The 21,664-nt window shown below is 50.6% G+C and overlaps 2 protein-coding genes across 10 annotated transcripts; one reads left to right on the top strand and one right to left on the bottom strand.

Annotated features, from left to right (window-relative positions):
• Nucleotides 1-8,458: 8,458 nt before the first annotated feature.
• On the bottom strand, nt 8,459-13,359 carry PRRT1 (proline rich transmembrane protein 1). The gene is made up of 4 exons (XM_082346082.1): nt 11,742-13,359; nt 10,292-10,827; nt 9,739-9,924; nt 8,459-9,558 (listed from the first exon to the last, which is right to left on the bottom strand). The coding sequence occupies exons 1-4, from the start codon at nt 11,758-11,760 to the stop codon at nt 9,382-9,384; spliced, it is 918 nt and encodes a 305-aa protein (XP_082202208.1). The 5' UTR covers nt 11,761-13,359; the 3' UTR covers nt 8,459-9,381.
• Nucleotides 13,360-13,422: 63 nt separating this feature from the next.
• PPT2 (palmitoyl-protein thioesterase 2) lies at nt 13,423-21,071 on the top strand. Of its 9 annotated transcripts, none has more exons than XM_082346076.1 (9): nt 13,424-13,836; nt 14,754-14,947; nt 15,193-15,346; nt 15,811-15,906; nt 15,996-16,103; nt 16,903-16,986; nt 17,106-17,190; nt 20,027-20,081; nt 20,262-21,071. In XM_082346076.1, the coding sequence occupies exons 1-9, from the start codon at nt 13,827-13,829 to the stop codon at nt 20,403-20,405; spliced, it is 930 nt and encodes a 309-aa protein (XP_082202202.1). In that variant the 5' UTR covers nt 13,424-13,826; the 3' UTR covers nt 20,406-21,071. The 9 variants fall into 9 exon arrangements, with proteins under 9 accessions (XP_082202207.1, XP_082202202.1, XP_082202206.1 ...); XM_082346080.1 differs by having other exon boundaries at nt 14,732-14,947; XM_082346073.1 differs by having other exon boundaries at nt 13,424-14,245; nt 14,732-14,947.
• The last annotated feature ends 593 nt before the right edge of the window (nt 21,072-21,664 follow it).

Here is a 21,664-nt window from a genome sequence, read left to right as displayed (position 1 = left end):
AAAAGGGAAACAAGCCTGGAGGATTATATCCCCAGGCCTGTCTAGAGAACATGGGATCTCAGAGGATCTGGCCATATTCTGCTGCTCTCCTTGCCCTACCCCATAAAGGCGTTGTTTTGCCTTCATTAAAGATCTAATCTGGGGACTTCCCTGGCAGTCCAGTGGTTAAGACTTCACGCTCCCAATGCAGGGGGCACAGGTTCGATCCCTGTTCGGGGAACTAAGATCCCACATGCATGCCGGTGCAGCCGAAAGAAAGAAAGGAAGGAGGGAAGGAAGGAAGGAAGATCTAATCTGATGGCAGAACCCAAGGAGAGGTTCAGGAGCTGGTGCAAGGTAATTTGTGAGCTGGTGGTTGTTCCATGTTGTCTCAGCACACACAGAGCATATGACACTTGCCCTCTAAATGGGTGACGTAACATTCTGTAAGCAGATAGAGTGGGGTGGGGGGATCCCCAGAAGAAAAGAACCAGATAATAGCTTTTTAACGTAAGAGAAGCCATTTTAGGCCTAAGCCGTTTTGTGATCTAAGCCTTGCCACAATGCTTGCCCTTGAACAGGTCTCAGTATTGATGATCTTAAGAAGTAACAATACTTGGACTTCCCTGGTGGCGCAGTGGTTAAGAATCCGCCTGCAATGCAGGGGACACGGGTTTGAGCCCTGGTCCGGGAAGATCCCACGTGCCGCGGGGCAACTAAGCCCGTGCACCACAACTACTGAGCCTGTGCTCTAGAGCCTACGAGCCACAACTACTGAGCCCACGCACTGCAACTACTGAAGCCCGCGCGCCTAGAGCCCGTGCTCTGCAACAAGAGAAGCCACCGCAAGGAGACGCCCATGCACCACAATGAAGAGTAGCCCCCGCTCGCGCAACTAGAGAAAGCCAGTGCGCAGCAACAAAGACCCAATGCAGCCAAAAATAAATAAATAAATAAATAAAGTAATTAATTTAAAATAAAAGGAAGTAACAATAGCAAAGATAATAAATCAGTTGTAAAGACTCCCCGTTCTGTTTCAATGATAAGAATTAGCCAGAAGCACTTTCTTGAGCCATTTTGCAGAATTTAACACCCCTCATAAGCGCTCAACCACCAGATCAACTAGAACCTGAAGGATGCTGATGTTTCTGACCCTAATGACTTCAAACTAAAGCTTGGACTCTGTCGACCTTTGCCCCAGTTCTGTGCTCCTCTGCTCAAGCCCCTTCAAGAATATGCGTACTATGCCCAAGCCCCTTCATGAGTATGCACCCTTAGCTGAAAACTTCCGCAGCTTTGCTGTTTGAGAAGACACTGCTTTGGGAAAGATCCCTGGTGTTCTCCTTACTTGCTGTAAGTAATAAATCCTTCCTTCCACCTCTCCTTGGCTTGGTTGTGTCTTTTGGCTCAACACACCAAGAGGTGAACCCAGTTGGGGGGTAATAATTCTTTTCTTATCTATTCAGTAACCCTTACTGAGTACTCAGGATTAGTCAGTGAGACATGGAAATATATACAGAACTCCCCATCAGTAGGCTAACAAGGGTAAAGAGTTATAGTTAACAAAACTCCAGATGCAAGGGCAACATTGATAAATGGAAGGGAAGCTATTTCCAACTGGGGGTGATCTAAAAAGGACTCCAAAGGGTTGAGCCTTGGAGGATGGCCATAATTTTGACATGTAGAGATTGACGGGATTTATTGCAGGTGGAGGAAGCAGCCCAAAGCAGGATATATAAGGAAAGGAAAGGAAAGCCACTTTATACCCATGTTATTCATCTCTGGCTTGTCAGTTTTAGCTTCTCCTATACCCATTCCTGCTGCCCTGTCACCAGGCATCAAGCTGGTTGGAACTTTTTACACCCTCACATTCCCCTGAATTCCATACTCACCACATGGAACCATATGCTGCACTTATTTTCTGCCATTTATCATAAGCATAAGAGACAAAAATTCTAGCTTTCCAAAGGCTAAATAAATTTCCCCTTCTGTTTAGCTTTGGTGGTTTCTGTGGTTTTTAGTTCTGCTGGGATTTATGTCAGAATAGTTCCTCTCCCCTCTCTTTTCCCAAACCATTTTGCTTGTGCTTTCCTTATATGCAGGGTTTTCAGGCAGGATGAGGTAGTGAAAGGCAGCCTTTTCCACAGTGAAATGTTTAATTATAAGAGCTGGTCTTTACCAACCCCTGACCATGCGTTATGACCACAATACCAGACATTTCTTTAAGTGTCTTATGTATATTACCTCATTTCTCTTCACACAACTCCATGAGCTACTTATTCAGTCATTCAGCAAATCTTTACTGAGGGCCTCCTCTGTGCCAAGCACTGTGCTAGGTTCTGGGAATAAGGCAGTGGAAAAAAGCCCTGGATCTCTTGCAGCTTATATTCTAGTGAAGATAATAGGCAATAAAAATCAACCAATAAAATATAATGTCAATTTTGTACAAGGTGGTATTAGATAAATAAGTACACCAGAAAGGAAAAAATAAAGTAGCAAGTGCTATGAACACAATGAAGCAGGGTAAGAGAATGGACAGAAAACGCCCCCAGGTGTGCATGGTGCTGTTTTTAATCATATGACAAGGGAAAGTCTCCTTGTGGAGGTGATATTTGTGCAGAGACATAAATGATGTAAGGGAGCAGGCATGCAGATATCTGAAGGAAGAGTGCCCAGAGTGAGAAAAACACAAGGGCAGAGGCCCTGAGGCAGGAAGGAATTAGATTTTTATGCTAAATCATAGCAGCTAGAAGAGCAGCAAGGGGGCCAGAGTGGGTGAATCAGAGTAAGCAAGGGAAAGAGTAGGAGGGGATGAAGTCAGAGAGGTGGGGAGAAGGAAGGTCAGGTAGGCCTCATGAGCCAAGGAAAAGGTTTTGTTCTAAGTGTGATTGGGAGCCATCAGAGGGTTTGAGCAAGGTGAGTGATATCATGTGGTAAGTTAAAAGATTACTGTGGTTTCTTCATGAAGGAAGGACTGTATAAGGCAAAAACCCAATTAAGCAGAAAATCCAATTAAGGGGCTAGCCAAGGGACAATGGTAGCACAGGAGCTTGGATTAGGGTAGAGGAGAGGGCCAAGGGCAGAGTCCTGAGGCCCTCTAATATTTAGGAGCCTGAAAGAGTCAATGAAAACTGAGAGGTAGCAGCAAATAAGGAACTAGGGAATACTTTCTTAAGCTGGATCCAGAAAGAGTAGAAGTGAAGAAAGCATTTCAAGGAGGAGGGAGTGATCAACTGTGTCAAATGTTGCTAATGGTTCTAGACCAGAGTTTCTCAACCCCGGCACGTATATATTCCGAAGTAATTAAATGAATATCTTGCAGCTTAAGAAATAAAATCTTTCTGCTATTGTTGACGCTCTCTGTGTATCCCTCCCACTCAGAATTCTCCTGGGGGAGGGGCAGGTGGGAGAGGGATGGATTGGGAATTTGGGGTTAGCAGATGCAAACTATTATATATAGAATGGATAAACAACAAGATCCTACTGTATAGCACAGGGAACTATACTCAATATTCTATGATAAACCATAATGGATAAGAATATTTAAAAAAGAATGTATATATATGTATAACTGAATCATTTTGCTGTACAGCAGAAATTAACACAAAATCAACTATATTTCAATTAAAAAATTGAAAAACAGAAGAATTCTCCTCCTGTCATGAGGTAACCACTATTCTGAACATTGTGCTTTCACTACATAGGTGAGTAGCAAAATAGTTTTTGGGACTTCTCTGGTGGTCCAGTGGTTAAGACTCCACGCTCCCAATGCAGGGGCCCTGGGTTCAGTCCCAGGTCAGGGAACTAGATCCTGCATGCCGCAAAGGAGATCCCGCACGTGGCAACTAAGACCCGTCACAGCCAAATAAATATATATATATATATTTTTTTTTTAAAAAAGAGTTTTTTCCCCTTCTTCTCAAACATGAGCTGTATTATTGCAGCATGTTTGTATGGTGATGGGAATGTTTCAGTAATGAGGGGAAAGCTGATTATGTGGGCGAGATAGGGGATAATTTCAAGAGTCCCATTTCTGTGCAGGTGAAAAGGGATGGGATCCCAGTGCACAGATGGGGTGGGGACCGTGAGCAGGTCAGCTTCTCTGCAGTAACAAGGGGAAGGCATTGAATTCAATAGAGATGCAGGTGGCCTGGGAGATTTGGGGGTGGGACCATGAGGAAGTTGTTTTCTGAGAGTTTCTGTTTTCTCACTGAGATAGGAAGAAAGGTTGTCATCATATGAAATTGTGGTCTCAGATTTGGGGAATGTGGGAAAATGCAGGCCTGCAGGCCACACTGAAGGCTGAAAGGAAGTGAGACCAGTCGGTATGACTGTGTGTTTTTCCCCCAGACACATTCAGCTCTTGGGTGCAGGTGTGGTGCAGGCAGAGTTGGATTTAACCAGGGATAAAATGTGTTGAAGGGAGAGGGACCAAGAATACAGTGCAAGGCCTGAGAGGCAATTACAGTGTTGAAACTTGGGATCTGCTATTGAGGTAGGTATTGAGGTACTGAGTAGGTATTGAGGTAAGTAAAAAATGAGGGTATCTAGCGGCAAAGAAGAGTGAGAGAGTCAATGAATGGGAGGTCCAGGTGGGGTTGAAGAATTTTTGGAACAGGGGTACTGGGTGAAGGAGGAGGGGTGACATGAAAAGACTGAAGAGATTTTGGAGGGGAGGCAATTATTTGTGGTAACCAAGTCTCAAAGATGTGACACAGGGAGACAGTGGCTGGGGAGGGGGGAAACATCATTGGAGGTGAGGAAGGGAAGGAACTGATGAGGGTGCTGTATGGTTATCTACGTGGATATTGAAGCCACCAAAAATAATGAAATGGTAGAGGTAGATGGCAGAGAGAAAGGCAGTAAGCTAGATACTGAATCTTCACTGAGGATTCAACAAGAGAGTGATGATCCAGAATCGAATCATGGGGGAATCAGAGCTCCCAATAGCTGTTAGAGGGTCCAAAGACGCTCCTCCTGGAGGATGGAATCTCTGTTGATAGGAGGACAAGAGCCATGGGCATCCTTGATCTTGGAGGGAGTTGAGGTAAGGTAGGAGGAGAAATGAATTGGAATACGCCTCCTGAGGGAGGAATCTGAGTGAGGTGATGAGATCTTGGAGAAGTCATTTTCATTCACTTCTTTCTCTGCTTAATTCCTTTCCATTCAATGGAGTTCAAAGATTGGTAGAAGAGGTTTTATCTGTCAGGGTCTGAAAACCAGAGATAAGCCAGATTTGGCTCCTGTCTTCAAGTAGCTGACAAGGTAAGGTGAGTACATCAAGATCTCAGCGGGAAGAGATGGGAAAAAATCCAGATAAAGTGAACAATGGGTATGTTTTAGACCCAGATACTTTCTGCTAAAGAAATTTGCTCTGGTTGAAGCCACACCTTTCGGCCTCTCCTCTCTGCGGCGGTCCCTAAAGTGCCTCCAAGCTTGTGATTCCCAACCTTGGCTGGGATCCCAACCTTTGGAATCACCTGGGGATGTCTTTAAAAATATTGACACCTGAGTCTCAAGAGATTGTGATTTAATTGGTTTAGGATGCGACCTGGGGTTTGGGATTTTTAAATGCTCCTCAGATGACTATAATGTACAGCCAGGGGTAAAAATCACTGCTTTAGTCCAACCCGTAATAGAGAGAGATTCCTTCTTGCTGGAGTGAAGGGGTCAATTGATCTGAGCCTTGAAGGATAGGTACATTTTAGCCAAGTGAAGAAGCAGATGTGAAGGGAAGGAGAATATCATGAGCAAAAGCTTAGATGTGGTCTGAAACACATGACAAGCAGCAAGACAATTTGGTTTGTAACAGGCAGAGATTGGAGTAAGAGGTCTTAGATTTGAAGAACAGCTGGGTAAAGATCTGAAGTGGGAATGATGAATAATACAGTTTGGTTCCAGAGAAAGCTGGATGATTTCAAATTATGGCAGAGATTGAAGGCCAGATTAAAATTTTGTAAACAGGTGAGTAAACAATAGGGAATATTGAATGGCTTTTGAGCAGTGTGTTAAGGGGCTATGAGAAGTGTATTTAGGGAGGATAATCTGACAGCAGTGTCACGGGAGACTTGGGGTAGGGAGAGGTAGGAAAGAGGGAGACCTGTTAGGGGAGCTGTTGCAATAATCTTAGATGAGGTCATTTTTCCAGCAAGAGTTGGGAAAAAGTTACAGATTCAAAAGACATTGGTGATGGCAGAATTGACTGGGCTTGACAGCTCACCAAAAGTAAAGGCAGGAAGGAGATGGAAGAGGCGTCACATTTTCAGATAAGGGTGCCCAGGAAATGGTGCTGTCTACAAAGGTAGGGAAGCAGGTTTTCAGTGGCATTTCCTCTGTTTGGTTTGGAACCTGCTGAGTTTAGAGAACCAGCAGCATTGTCCAACCAGCCGTGTTCCACAGGCAACAGAAGAATGTCTGCCTATAAATACATAGGTTGGAGAATGTCTTAGTCAACTTGGGCTGCTGTAACAGAATACCATAAACTGGCTGTCTTATAAACAACAGAAATCGATTTCTCACAGTCCTGGAGGCTGGGAATTCCAAGATTAAGGTGCTGGCAGATTCAGTGTCTGGTGAGAGCTCCTTCTGGTTCATAGACAGCCTTCTTCTAGCTATGTCCTCACATGGTGGAAGGAGCAAGAGAGCTCTCTGGAGTCTCTTTTATAAGGGCACTAATACCATCCATGAGGGCCTACCTTCAAGACCTAATCATCTCCCAAATGCCCCATCATCACATTGGGGATTAGGCGTCAACATATGAATTTTGGGAAAACACAAACTTTCAGTCTGTAGCAAAGAAGCATCTGGTTACAAATGACATCTGAGTTTGCAGTGGATGAGATTTTTTCAAGGGAAATTCTCAGAGAAGGGAAAAGAAATCCAGATATAGACACTTAGGGCACAGGAGGTGAAAAAACAGGCCAGGAGAGAGGAGGAGGGATGACTTGAGGTGTGCATATAGGTAGAGGGGAGGAGATAACATGTCCCTGAACCTGGGAAAGTGGGGAATCCAGGGTCAAGGGACAAACGTGGGAGGGTTCAGAGAGGCAGTGTACTGTGAAAATGCCATTGATTTTGGCTCCTGGTAACTTTTGGTCATTGTGTACTGTTTGAAAGAACAATTTCAGTAGAGTTGGGAATTGAAGCGTATTTCAAAGGGTTAAGAAGCAGTGGGTATGAAAGAAAGACATTTCTGACAACAATACACCCTATTCAGCAGGGGGAAAGTGAGTAGGTAGTGAGGAAATGCAAGCTGCAGATGTCAGTTCTTTTTTCACGAAAGTGGGTAAGGAAGGCACATGAAACCTGAAACATCCAAAGGAGAACCCATGATTTCCATACTCCATCCCATCCTCATCCCATGTCTCCTATCACAGTGCATGGCTTTCTGTCTAGATTATAAACTTCATGAGCTTCAGTGTTCACACCTGCTGTCTCAGATGATGTCTCACCAGTATCCTGCATGGAATACAGGATAGGACCCTGTCCTGCAGGTGTACAACTGAAGATACCAAGTCCACCGCTTGTGCCCCCTCCCCCTCCCCAAGAGGTCTCCTGGTTGACCTCAGGATAGGAGAGAGCAACTAGCCCCAGGCAGACTTGAGAGGCTATGGACTTCCTCCCTGGCACTCAGCTTTGGTCAGAATGTTTGTGTGCCCTCCCCTCTCCAATTCATATGTTGAAATTCTAATGTGCAATACAATGGTATTAGGAGGTGAGGCCTTTGGGAGGTACTTAGGTCATGAGAGTAGAGCCCTCATGAATGGGATTAGTGCTCTTATAAAAGAGACCCCACAGAGCTCCCTAACCCTTTTCGCCAAGTGAGGATACAGTGAGAGGTCTACAGCCCGGAAGAGGGCCTGCACCTGACTGTGCTGGCACCCTGATCTCAGACTTGCAGTAAATTTCAGTTCTTTATAAGCCATCCAGTGATGGTATTTTTGTTATAGCAGCCCGACTCCCGCAGCTCTTTGCTCCCTTTGCCTTCCCTACACTGGTACAACACACCAAGTAGGGCTAATCCAAGTTGTCTGCCACCCTTAAGCCTGCAAGCAGGAACAGCTGTGGGCAGCTGGCATCTTTTCCCTGCCCCATGCCACCCTATCCCTGGCCATCTTTTTCAGAATGGTCTGCCTTCTTTCCTCCTGACTTCCTGGAGTTCTGGGGATAGATCCCTGGATCTGCTTGTAAATCTTCCCTCTCCAAAGCCTTAAGCCCAGTCTGGTAGGGAGTGGAAAAGGTGTGCTGGGTAAAGAAATCCCTACCAACGATGGATCCCAAGGTCTTCCCCAGTAGGATTCCCAGGGAGGCCCCTTTCCCCCGTATTTGCGTTTGTCTCTCTGGTGTCCTGGGAATCTGTCTCCTCTCACTTTTGTCTCTGTCAGTTTTCTTCCCCCACCTTCCCCACGCCCCCAGAAGGGGAGATGAGGAAAGGTGAAAGGGGAAACCAAAAAAGCAGGGTCTTTGCAAGGCTGCAGTCTTCGGAGTTGCGGGTGATAAATCCACTTAATCTATTTAATATTGGCTTTCAGAAATTCACACACACACTCACACACAGATCAGAACAAGGTGAGGACTACCGAGGGGACGGGGAGGGACCGGCTCCCTCCGGACACTGGAAGGTTTGTACCCTAGGTTCCCTTCTGCCCGGCTGCCCAGGAGTTGGGATAGGAGGAAGGGAGTATTTACAGAGAACGGGGACGTAATCTTCATCCCACGGTGAAGGTTCTGAAACCGGTAACCTCCCAAATCTCATTCCAAAAAAATCAAAAGTAGACAGAGGTTCCGAGATTAGCAAGAAAAGAGGCGGGGATGAGGTGGAGGAGAAACGGAACTGTACTCGCAAAAATGAGAGTGAGCGTGGGGGCGTGGCTACCCTGGGGCTCGGCTCTCGCGCCGGGCGAAGGGGAGGAGTCTGTCAGTAAGCGGGCGAGGCCTGGCGCCACAAACCCAATCACCGGACTGAATCACCCCGCAGGGAAGAAAAGAAGGCGGAGCCTGCCGACCTGGAGGCGGGGCTTTATCAGAGCCGGGGCGGAGCCTATACAGGAGGCGGGGCTTTAGGGACAAGTTTCCAGGCTGGGGAGCAGTGACCGAGGGAGTTCGGCTGGGGGCGCTGTATTTAGAGGGGGTGGGGGCCTGGAGCTACTGAGGGGCCCGGCATTTGGCCGGAATCCCAGGAAGCGGCGTCCCTGTTAGTGTGGGTTTTGGCGGGGTTCCTGAGGAACTGGATTTGGAGCGTGCTCGCAAGGCGAGAGTTTCCGTAGAGGCCTAGTTTAGGATGTAACCAAGTCCGGTGGCCCCAGAAGCGGGTGTGCAGGGCGCCCGCTGGATCCGCGGCTTGACGGCAAAACGCGCTTGGGAGGTCGAGGGGCGCAGAGTGGGTCCGGGCCGTAGGCGTCCTTACGGATCCCAATAGTTCTCGTGGTGCTGTGCAGCAATGATGATGACTACGGTGAGGATGGTACAGAGCACCATGGCTGCTATGCCCACGGCCAGGGAGATGAAGGAGAAGTTCCGGGCCTCGCGTGAAGCAATCTCGGCTGACACCATGTCTCCGCGGGCCAAGGCCGTGCGCACCTGCGGGGGAGGGTGGGGGAGAGCAGATCAGAGAGCTGCTACCTCGGCCGCACGCCTCAGCCTCCCTCTAAGGTGCACCCCAAAACGTCCAACACTCCCTGGGACTAAGAAAGACCCAGTGAGCCCTCCTCTCCATGCTCCGCCTCCATTCCCTCCCCCACCCTACCCCCCCCCACACACCTGCACTGCCTTGAAGATGGCAATGATGCCCGTAGGCCAGAAGCAGCAGATGGTGGTCAGCACCGCGATGGGCATGTAGTCATGGGGCGGGCGCCTCGGCTCCAGCAGGGCCAGCCCTGGGCCTTGGGGCGGTGGGGGGAGCGTGGAGGTTACTCCCGTTCCCCCCGGGGTCCCGCCGGCATAGGGCTGTGGAAGGAAGGTTGTGGGGAGAGGACGTCACTCTTACCCTCCTTGAGCCCACCAACTTTCCACCTCTGGCAGAGAAAGAGGGTTGTTTCCTTCTTTCAAACCTCCTCTGGACTTTTAGGCTGTTTCCCCTGCCAGGCCTTGATCTTTGACTCCAGCTGACCACCAGACCACTCCCTCCCCCCCGTCCCCCCCCCACCCCGCCCCATTCCCAGGCTTTCCCTTAGTCTCTCCTCTCCCTTGGCCCCAGAACGCCGCCTGGTCCCCTGGCCCTGTTTCTCTATCCCACCAGCCCCCAGTGTGTCCCCAGTTCCAGGTCCTGTTCCATCCCTCCCTCCCCCCAGGTCCCTGTCCGCGCCGTACTCACCGCGCCCACCGGGTAGACTGGCACGTAGGCAGTGCAAGGCTGCAGCTGTAAGGGGTAACCGGGGGCTACGTAGCCCCCCAGTGGCAGCGTGCCTACCGCTCCAGTGTGCGTGGGCACCACGAAGCCCGGGGCCTGGGCAGTGTGAGCGGGCGCCGGCGGGGGCGGGGCGGCGGCGGCGGGCGGCGGCGGGGGTAGTGGGCCCTCGAAGCGAGTCTCCTGCAGGTAAGGGTCGGGTGGCATGCGGGGCAAGGTAGCGCAGCCGGGTGGGGGTACCCCAGCGGCCGGGCCGGGCGGGATGTGATGTGGAGGCCTCGGCAAGGTGGCGGAGGACGAGGGACCGCGCTGAGCGGCGGCCCCGGAAGCCAGGCCCCCTGCCCCTAAGCGCGGGAGGGTGGCGGTGCCAGACTGGTGGTAGTGGTGGTGGTGGTGATGGTGCGAGGAAGGGGCTGTCTGTGGGGGCGGGGCGGGAGGTTCGGCCGGGGGCTGGGGGGCATTGTAGGGTGGTGGAGAGGTGTGAGGGACTGAGTCGGGGAGGCCTGGGGGCGGTGAGCAGAGGTGTGGGGAGAGATAAGACAGACGAGATAAGGAGGGGCAGGGGGAGACACAGAGGGTCAGGGATGGAGGAAGATAATGGGAGAGACAGAGAGGAGATGGGTGAGAAGCCATCTCTCATTCTTGGGGCAGCAGAGAGGTTGTATCTAGGCCATCAGCTCCCCCCCCCCCGCCCCCACTTTTCAATCTAGTTTTGAGGTCATAACTCTCTTCTGCTCCTCTCCCTTCTTCAGCAATGGGCACACAGCTTTAACCTGCAGACCCAAACTCATATGCTCCTTGGCTTATGGCTGCCTTTGGGCTAGCCTATGCGAGCTAGCCCTGTGTGTGCACGTGTGTAGACATGCAACACTGTGTTAACATGTGCTCAGTTCAACAGTTGTATAAACACATGTAGGATAACACGTTCCTCTCTGCCCTTCCTTCAGTGGGGAGGGGGTTCCCTAGTCTCATTGGGAGTCTCAGTACCACTTTTAGGACAGATTAAAGAAGGGTCCTCTGGATTTTACTCCCCTGGCAAGCCCCATCTGATCATCTCTCCATATTTCCCCATTGGATGTCTCCATGCGAGCCAGTGTCATCTGTCCATCTGTCACTTGCAATGATGCTACCCATGCAGTACCTGGCTGATGCTACTCCACTCTTGTACTTCCCTCACCCTCTCAACCTGCCCCCCTAACCCATGTTGTTGGCAAGGGACTGAGGCTGAGACTGGCAGGAGGAAAGGAAGAGAAGGGAGGGATATAAAAAGAGGAGGGGGTTTGGGGGTCGGGGTGTGGAGAGCTGGATACAAGGGGAATGAAACAGAACCAACCGCTAGGGAGGGGTAAGGGAGGTGGGGGGGGGGGAGAGTCAGGAGACACTGGAGAGGGCTGGAGGTTTTGTTGTTGTTTTCTACCTGACTTTTCGGATGACATGCCTGCTGTCTCGCTGGGACAGGATCCGTGCAACCGGAGTCTGGAGTCAGGGTCCCTGGCTAGCACCGGAGTCTGGGTGCGCAGATTGCGCAGCCGGCAGCAGCGCAGAGATGGAGAGATGAAGACTGTGGCGGCGGGGGGCGGAGGGAAAGCAGGGAGGGGGGGAGCTTAAAGGGACCGAGGCGAGGGAGGGGGAAACCTCCAGACGTGTCCCCACTCGGTCTCTCTCCGCTTTTGGACTACATCTCGCCTCCTCTCACCCCGGCATTCAAGCCCCCAGTTTGGGCTCCTTTGGAGTTGTCATGGAAACTGGGAGGCAAGCAAGACCAGGCAAGGCGGGTGGTACTAAGGGAAGGAAGGAGGGAGAAAGAACTCTCTAGAGTCTTCCCCTCCAAGACTGGCCGTAGTGATTATATTGTGGGAGGCAGCGAGCAGGTGCTCAGTGGATTCAATACCCCAGTTCCATCTGGATCTTGTTCACCCCAGTCAGGCCTCCCCCTCCTCAGCTTCCCTCAGAGTCTCTGTAAGATCTCAGGATCTTCTCCCAAATCCTTGGCTCTTAGTTTTCCCCTGTAGGAGAGATGACTGTATGAGAGAGAACCGTAAAAACAAAAACAAACAAACAACAAACAACAAAACAAAACAAAACAAAATAGAGAGAGAGAGAAAACCGTGTGCAGAGTTGAGGCCGGCCATGGCCTGAAAAGTTCCCAGGGTTATGACCTCGACCTGCCACCCTGGCCTGGGATGAATCGAGAGGTAAAGTGAGAGGCTCTGGTCTATAGCAGTTCAGAGGTAGGAGGCCTGTGGTGTGTTGGGGGCTGGGGGTTGCAGGGTAGGACGAAGAGGAAGCTTGGGGGATATATAGATACCTTTCCTCTCCAGGATGAAGGAGCTGAAGCCCGCTGGGAGGAGGGGATGGATCAACTGCTCATTGCTGGCAGCTCGGTTTGGGAATACGTGCTTGGTCGCCCTTCCCACCTTTACTTATTGGGCTTCTTAGGGTTTCCAGGGCCCTCAGTGTTCAGATCCATTCCTGAAATCCCACCCACCCACCACCCCCGCCAAGACGCAGCGCCATTGCCTGAGTCGACCTGGGGGCACAGCAGTAACTGCAGTCTTTTTATTTTGCTTATTGTATCTTGGGAGCTTGTACGTGGGGATGGGGGCTGAAGATCAGCAGTCAGCCAAGATTGACCAGAGTTGGGCTTTTTGCAAAAACGTAACTGGGAGTCATTATTACCCACCCCACCTTCCCGCTTTAGACTAGTACTTCCCGGCCCCCGTCTGAGGCAGTCGCTCTCCGGAGCTCTGTCCTTCCCCTCCGACTCCAGGCAGAAACTACAGAGCTGTAAGAGAGGCGCTTGCCAGGGCGATTCCCAGGCCCCAGAGATTTAGATCACAGCCCCATACCGCTCACTCTGGCTTCTAAGGCGTTCGCGTGAGCCCCTAACCCACTACCGCCACCCCATCCTCTACACAACTCGGGGCGAAAGTTGGTTTTATTGGGAGAGACTTAGACTGGCAAAGACCTTGTGAATAGAGAGAGGAATTCAGAGAAGCTGCGATTTTTTTTTTTTTTTTTAAATCAAGGGAAACGTCTTTTTTTTTTTAATTTTTAAAAATAGATTTATTAATTTTTTATAGTAAAAATAAGGAAAAAAATTATTAAGAAAAACTTTGGGAAACGTCTTTAAATGCTAAGTAAAAGCCCTAACCCGGGCAACTGGGTATCGGTAGGGGTCACAGGTGGAGAGGTGCGGGACGCCTGGAGTTCAGAAGTCCAGACCGGGTGGGAAGGTCTGAGTAAGGAGCCGCCCACAAGGAGTTCCAAGTTCAGGGCGGGGTTGTGGAGTCGCTCTGGTGGAAAGACTCATCCGAAAGCAAACGAGCCCGTCAGCGCTGCCCTAGGGGCCCTCCGCCTCTGGGGGGCGGGGGGTGTGTGTCACAGATGGGCCCCGGAGTAGAGTAGGGCAGAAGAAACTGGGCCAAGCTGCACTTTTACCTCGAGGGGCCTCGAGGGCTCTCCGTGACTCTGGAGACAAGGGCACTACACGCACTTCAGGATGAAGAGTTGTAAGACGCAGATCCTGCGCGGGCGGGGGGGAGGGGCTTAGGAGTAGGGTCCGCCTGGGCTACCTTCAGCCCTCATCAGACGGACGACGAAATGCGAAGGACTGCCTTTCCCCAGTCTGTTCTCCCAGCGCCTCCCTGGGGAAAGTGAACTCCGTGTTCCGTTGCGGAGCCGGACGCCTGAATTGGGAAGTAGGGCGAATCAAGGCCGGGAAATGGGACCCTTGGGTCTCTGCTGCCGCAGGGACTGAAGAGGCAGTCTCTCAATTCCCAGGACATGTTTGCTGCTTCTGCCTCTCCCCGCCGGTCTAAATGGATCGCTCCACCTATTTCCTCCCCCGCTCTTTGGGTGCAATGGATTGTTCCATTGCCCCTCCAGTCTCCGGCCTGCGTTGCGGGGGACACTGGCACGGTTGGTAGGGAAAGCCCCGGACGTGACGGCTGAGTGCGACCCTGAGCAGCCTCCCCTCTCCCATCCGGTCATTCCCCTGCGCGCGTTCTCCTTACACCCTTCCCCTCCCCCACGTGGGTTCCAAGCTGCAGGGAAGTAAACAGCGGGCAGAGCGAGGCTCACGGACCCAGGCCTGGTGGGAGTTTGCACTCTCCAGGGGTCCTGCGCTGCTGCTCAGGGGTCTTTCTTGCAAAACCCCGGTCTTGCATGGCTGGGATGATGCATTAGGAAGATGCTGGCCTGGGGACAGAGTCCCCGCTGAGTTAGGGACGGGGCTTGGGTGAGCGTCAGTGCGTCTACAATGTGGTTGGGGGGTGTGTTTGTGGGGAGAGGACTAGAGTAAAAGTAGGATATTTTGTGACAAGGACCTGGTGTGGGAACGGGCAGGGGAGGCTTGATTGCCGGCGTCTGTTCGGAAGGCAGGGGGTGTTGTCATCTCTCTCACAGGCCCTCATCGCCCCCTTCTCAGGCGGGAGCATGCTGGGGCTCCCGGGGCTGCGGCTCCCCCCGGCGGGGTTCCTGCTCCTGTTGCCATTCCTGCTGCTGCTGCTGCTGCCCGCAACCCCCGCGGCCCATCGGGCTTCCTACAAGCCGGTCATCGTGGTGCATGGGCTCTTTGACAGCTCGTACAGCTTCCGCCACCTGCTGGAATACATCAACGAGGTCTGGCAGGGGACCCACGGTTGTGGGGCGTTGGTGGCGTCTTCAGAGGCTGGGGAAGGAGAATGGGGAACTGAATGCTGGGCCTGCCAACTTCCTCGGGGAGCTGGTGCTGGCGTGGGGAAAGTCTGGGGACGAGAGATCCTTGGTTCTAGCAGGGCACAGTAGGCATGTGGGCGCTGGCCAGGGGGCGGTGTGGAGGGGCTTCATCGTCCATCCCCGGTTGGGGCATTGCCCCCTTCCCACAGACACACCCTGGGACTGTGGTGACAGTGCTCGATCTCTTCGATGGGAGAGAGAGTTTGCGGCCCCTGTGGGAACAGGTGCAAGGGTTCCGAGAGGCTGTGGCCCCCATCATGGCAAAGGCCCCTCAAGGGGTGCATCTCATCTGCTACTCACAGGGTAGGCACCCTCCCCCACCCCAGCTCCTAAGCCCTATCTGAGGCTTGATCCTTATCTGAGGGACACTGCCTGGTGTTCCCTTTTTTGAGCCACATTGCTTCAGCCAGAGCCCTGATACTTGAGCCCTCCTTTCCTGACTTCCCTCAGTACCTGGGTCTTACCTCTGTGTGTGTCCTGAGTGGGAGGGAGGCTCCCTGCACTGCTGCCCCTTTCTTTGCCCATTACCCATGGTTCTTGGACACAACAGATAGTGGGACAGTAAAAAGCACCCTACAGTTAGTCGGGACACCCGGTATCGAATGCTGGCTCTGTCACTTACATGACGTGGATGTTTTGACACAAGGTGTGTGCCTTCTCTGGGCCTCAGTTTCCTTTAGGTACACTGTGTGGGGGGGGTGCGGACGGGGGGCAGTGTTGGCCCGGCTGTCCCTAAGTCCCTGCCCAATGTGGTGTTCTGCCTGCAGGGGGCCTGGTATGCCGGGCACTGCTGTCTGTGATGGATGAACACAATGTGGATTCTTTCATCTCTCTTTCCTCTCCACAGATGGGACAGTATGGAGGTGAGTGGGCACTGTGGGCTCCATAGGGGGGGCCCTGAGTCTTGAGGGCACAAGTTTGGAGCCACCTGGCACTGCTGTTCTCTTGCCAGACACGGACTATTTGAAGTGGCTGTTCCCCACCTCCATGAGGTCTAACCTCTACCGCATCTGCTATAGCCCCTGGGGCCAGGAATTCTCCATCTGCAACTACTGGCATGGTGAGTAGGACCTGCCAAACTGGGGCCTCCATGGAAAGGGCATCCTGGAGGATAGGGCCTGCTGCTCCCACCTCTACCATAACCAACAGCAATGATAATGATAACTTAACCGTTACTGAGCACTTACTATGTGAACAGGCATTGTTCAAAATGCTTTACGTGTATCACCTTATTTGCCTTAGAGAGTATAGCCTGCTGCAGGGGTTGGCCGACTGTATCCTTAAAGGGCCAGATAGTAAATATTTTGGGTTTTGCAGGCCGTACAGTCTCTGTCACAACCACTCAGTTCTGCCACAGTCATGTGAAAGCAGCCATATATTGTATGTAAATGAATGAGTGTGTCTGTGTTGGCGATAAAATTTATTTACAGAAACAAGCAGTGAACTGGATTTGGCTAATGAGTCATAGTTTGCAAATGCCTGGTATAGTTTTTAAGACCGTGGATGCTGCTGGGTCCAGACTGCTTGGGTTTGAAGCCTGGCCCTGCGGCATGACTTTGGGCAAGTTACTCAACATTTCTGTGACTCAATTTTCCTCATCTGTATAATGATATAGTACATACCTTATAGGGTGGTTATGAGGATTAAATAAATTAATGAATGCAATGTACTTGGAACAGTATCTGGCTCATAGTAGGTGTTGGAAAAAGATGTTTGCTATTATGTTTACAATTATGGCTACTATTATATTACTATTCGCCTTGTCTATTACTTTAGCCTCCTGATTGGTCTTCCAGCCTCTGGTCTTGCCTCTTCTCCCTGCTTCTCTGACAACCTTTCTAACTGCTGTTTGTACCCAGACCCCCACCATGATGACTTGTACCTCAATGCCAGCAGCTTCCTGGCCCTGATCAATGGGGAAAGAGACCATCCCAATGCCACTGGTAAGACCCCAGACTCCTACCCTGGTCCCATTTTCTGCTTCTCTGACCCCCTATGTTCCCCTCTCCAACCTGGCCTGACCCCTGTGACTGACTCAGGCTCTCTTCTTCCCACCCTGCAGCTTGGCGGAAGAACTTTCTTCGTGTGGGCCGCCTGGTGCTGATTGGGGGCCCTGATGATGGTGTCATTACCCCCTGGCAGTCCAGGTAATAAGGGACTGTGTGGCCTGAAGATTGGCTAAGGACACCCCAGCCCCCACCAATCTTTATCTCATTTCTAAAAGTGGCCTGCTCCTTCCACTGTTCAGTTAATACCCCTACCCTCCATTCATCTTGTCACCCAAGACCAAAACCTGGGAGTCATCTCCTAGCCTCGTATGTAGCCAGTCACTAAGCCCTGCTGACTCTACTAGGTAGAGTCTGCTTGCTCTCCATCCCTACCAACCCCCCTTTGTAAAAACTTTTAACTTTGAAATATTTAAAGATTCATAGGCAGCTGCAAAGATAGTTTAGAGAGGTCCCGTGTATCCTTCACCCAGTTCCCCCCAATGGTTGCATCCTATGTAACTATAGCACAATATCAAAACCAGGACTATGACATTGGTACGTGTATATAGTTCCATATGCCATGTAATCACATTTCCTACCACCTCTTTTACTTACCTGGACTACTGTAATAGCCTCCAGCCTCGTCCCCTCTATCCTATTCCTCAGGAAAATCCATGGCTTCATGGCACTATGTGCCTGCCTTTGATCATCATGAGTGATCTGAAATGTCACCTGATCTAGTCACTCAACAAATACTCTGTGTGCCTAGGCACTGTTCTGGGTCCTGGGGATGCAGTAGTAAATGAAAGAGAAGTCCATGGTGTTATGTAGCTTACATTCTTGTGGGGGAGACAGACAATAAATGTAAATCTATATGCCAAGTGGTGATAAAATAAGGCAGGGGAAGGGATTAGAGGATGGCCAGGGCCTATATTAGCTGGTGGCCAGAGAAGTCCTTCTGGAAGAGTTGCCATTTGAGCAGAGACTGAAGGAAGTGAGGGAAAGGGTTGTGATCAAACTGGGGGAAGAACAACCCAGGGGAGAGGAGTAGCACCTGCAAAGGCCCTGGGGCATGTCTGAGGAATAAAGAGGCCCATATGGCTAGAGTGCAGGGAGCTACGGAGAGGGTGGGAGAGGAGGTGAAAGAGGTAGCAGGGAGCCAGTTACAGAGAGCTTTTGTGGGGCAAAGTAAGCCCCCCCCCCTTTTTTCCCTGAAATATACACAACATAAAATTTTACCATTTTTAAGTGTATAGTTCGGTGGCATCAAGTCCATTCACATTCTTGTGTAAGCATCACCACTATTTATCTCCAGAACCTTTTTTTTCTTCAAATTGAAACCCCATACCCTTTAAAGAATGGTAACTCCCTCATCCCTGCCACTCCCTGGCCCCTGGCAACCATGGCCCTTGATTTTTGAAAATTCTGAATGAGACACATTGAACACATTGGAAGGTTTTAAGTGAATGAGTAACATGCCTTATAATAGTTAGAGATGGGATTTATTTTTATCTCATTTCAAACTATCCTGTGAAGATAATAATGGCTCAAGGTTATATAGCACCTTTTATGTCCCAAAGCATTATTCTAAGTACTTTTCAAATAAAGCTCATTTAATTCTCACAACAACCCTATAGGGTAATTACTATTATCCTCTTTTGACATATAAGGAAACTTAAGTACAAAGAGATTAAATAACCTGCCTACATTCATAGAGTTGGTAAGTGGTCAAGTCAGGCTGTCTGACTTAACCACAATGTTTTGCTTCCTCTCTACAAAGGAGGTGTTCTTATACAGGGCAAAGAAGATAAGCAACATGATCAACCACACACAGTGGGGAGTGTGTGGCAGAGCCGGAGTTTAAATCCAGGTCTTTGTGCCCCTACTGCTTTCCTACCGTATGAAATCCAGCCCTTCAACAAGGGCTCCAGGCCTCCAACAAGGGCTCCAGGCCTCCAACCCAGCACCCCACGCACCCAGCTGTGCCTTACCTCTGTGCTGCTCTTGCTGTTCCATTTGCCTGGGACAGCCTTCCTTAGTCCAGGGTAATCGCTGGGAAGCCTTTGTTGATGCTCTAAAACTAGGGTAGTAGCCTCTCCTCTTTGCTCCCATAGCCCATATTGGCATTTGTTCAGTTATTTATGGCCTGTGTCCACTCAGTGCCCATGCCAGTTAAATATTCTTAATTTTAAAAAAATTAAGAACTTTTTATTTTGAAATAATTTCATACTCAAGAAATTACCAAAGTGGTACAAAGCAATCTTGTATCCTCTTCACCTAGATTTCCCAAATGTTAACATCTTACCGAGTTTACATTAGCATCCTCTCTCTCTCCCTCCCTCTCTCTCTCTCTCCATATATATATATACACACATAAATATGTACGGAGTATGTGCGTGAACCATTTGAGAGCAGGTTGCATGATATCTCTTCACCCTTGAAAACTTCAGTATGTCAGTGTCTATTTTCTATGTACAGGACATTCTTTTACATATCCACAATACAATGATCAAAATCAGGAAATTAACATTGATACAGTACTCTGTAGACCTTATCCAAATTTTCCCAATTGTCCTTATAGAAAAAAATCCAGTGCAAGATCCAACCCAGGATCCCGTGTTGCATTTAGTTGTCATGTCTCTTTAGTCTCTTTTAATCTGGAATACTTCCTTGGTCTTTGTACACGACCTTGATATTTTTGAAGCGTATGAGCCAGCTATTTTATAGAATGTCCCTCTGTTTGGGTTTGTTGGCTATTTCCTCATGATTAGATTCAGATTATGCATTCTTGATGGGAATTCTGCAGAAGTGATGCTGTACCCTCAGTGCATCACCTCATGAGGTACATGATACCCAGTTAAATATTGGTATTTTGAGTGTCCTCCTTGCTGCTTGTGTCCTCAACAGGCCATGAGTTCCTGAAGGACCCTAGCCCACCCTGATTTTCTCCAGTTCTCCTGATAACCTCCCCCTTACCCCCCCAATCTTTTTGTAGCTTCTTTGGTTTCTATGATGCAAATGAGACGGTCTTGGAGATGGAGGAGCAACTGGTGAGTTCATTGGAATTACTTTCCCTTTCTGCGCGCACTGTCCCAGCTGTCTGTGGCTCTCTCTGCCACTGACACGGGAGTTGAAAGGTTCACCCTGTGGGGAGGGGGTCTGGGACACCAGCAGGAACTTACTTTGTCCTCCCTATGTCTTTCTTCCATGCCCCTTTGCCCACCTTGAAGGTTTATCTGCGGGATTCTTTTGGGTTGAAGACTCTCCTGGCTCGGGGGGCCATAGTGAGGTGTCCAATGGCTGGGATCTCCCACACGGCCTGGCACTCCAACCGTACCCTTTATGAGACCTGCATTGAACCTTGGCTCTCCTGAGGGATCCCTCAGGAACCCCCCAGCCCGGAGACCAAGTGGTAGCCTTGGATGTCAGGCCCTGGTGTGCCCGTGACCACCTCATTGCTCCCCCACTGCCCCCACCAACCAGGGCTCCCAGGGCCCCTTCCTCCGCCCCTTTGTGAACGACAAATCCTGGTTTCCGCCATCTCGTGTCCTCTCGTCTGGGGCTTGCTCCGAGCTCTCCCATCCTCTTAAGGCCAAGCGTGGCGAGTGAGAAAGCGGGTTAACTCATGGCTGCTCCTACTGCTGCTCTGCGTCTCTGGCTGGAGACGGAGGACCCAGCCCCTGCCCACCACAGGGGTCTCCTTCCAGGCCACTCAGGACATTTTTAGCTTCTGTTTTCCCCATGTTCGCTGTTCGTCTGAACTCCCTGTTGTGAGCCCTCCCAACCCCCAGGAAGGACCACCCATGAGAGTGGGGTTCCGAGGCTCCCCTATGGGGACATTTCCGTTCTTGAAGTGTCAGTGTTGGGGAATATCTGTGGCCTGTGAGGCCCATCTCAGGTTTGGGGATCCCCCAGTCCCTATGTTCAGTATTGGGGTGCCCTTGGGGAGCCCAGTTTCTTTGAGGCTCCAGCCCCTCTTTTAGCTACCCTTGAATGGGTGTTACCCCTGTATTTATGGAAATAAAGTTCCATTTACTCAGTTTGGCTTGACTCATTTCCAGGTGAGGGAGACCTGGCTCCCCAAGGAGGGTGGGGATGGAGAGCCTGAGGCTCGGGTGCCCGGATGCCTGGTCTGGGGTGGGACCCCCTTGGTGTTTCCGCTCTCTCAATGCCCATTCTGTGTGGGTTCCTGATTCTCTGCGGGTTCTTTCCTGCTGAGGACAATTCTCTTCCTGTCCCAGCCTGTGATTGGGGGGCTGAGCCCAGGGCTCTAGTGGTTTGGGCCCCAGCCTCATGGGTGGAATGCGCCAGCCACCCCCAGGCTAGACGAGGGGGCTAAGGGTCAGGGTGGGCATTTGTAGTGCCCCTTTTTGACCTTTGTAGGCCAGAGCTGGGTGAGGGGCTGGACAATGAGCCTCCTCTTCCTCGAAAGAAGGAATCTTGGTGGAGACAATAAGGCCCTGTCTGCTCTGGCATGGGGGGCGGTGGCTGACTCAACTTTGCATACCCCCCACCAGGCCCTAACAAATGTCATCAAGAAATGGGGGCAATTTTCCCTTTACTGCCCTGGACAGTCCCCACCACACCCTTCTTTCTCTCCTCATCTGATCTTGCCTTTTCTCCCATGACTTGA

Source organism: Balaenoptera borealis, assembly GCF_965194805.1.
Source record: "Balaenoptera borealis genome assembly, chromosome: 12".
Classification (NCBI taxonomy): Eukaryota; Metazoa; Chordata; class Mammalia; order Artiodactyla; family Balaenopteridae; genus Balaenoptera; species Balaenoptera borealis.
Note: the sequence above shows the minus strand (reverse complement) of the source record. Positions and strands in the feature narration are given on the sequence as shown.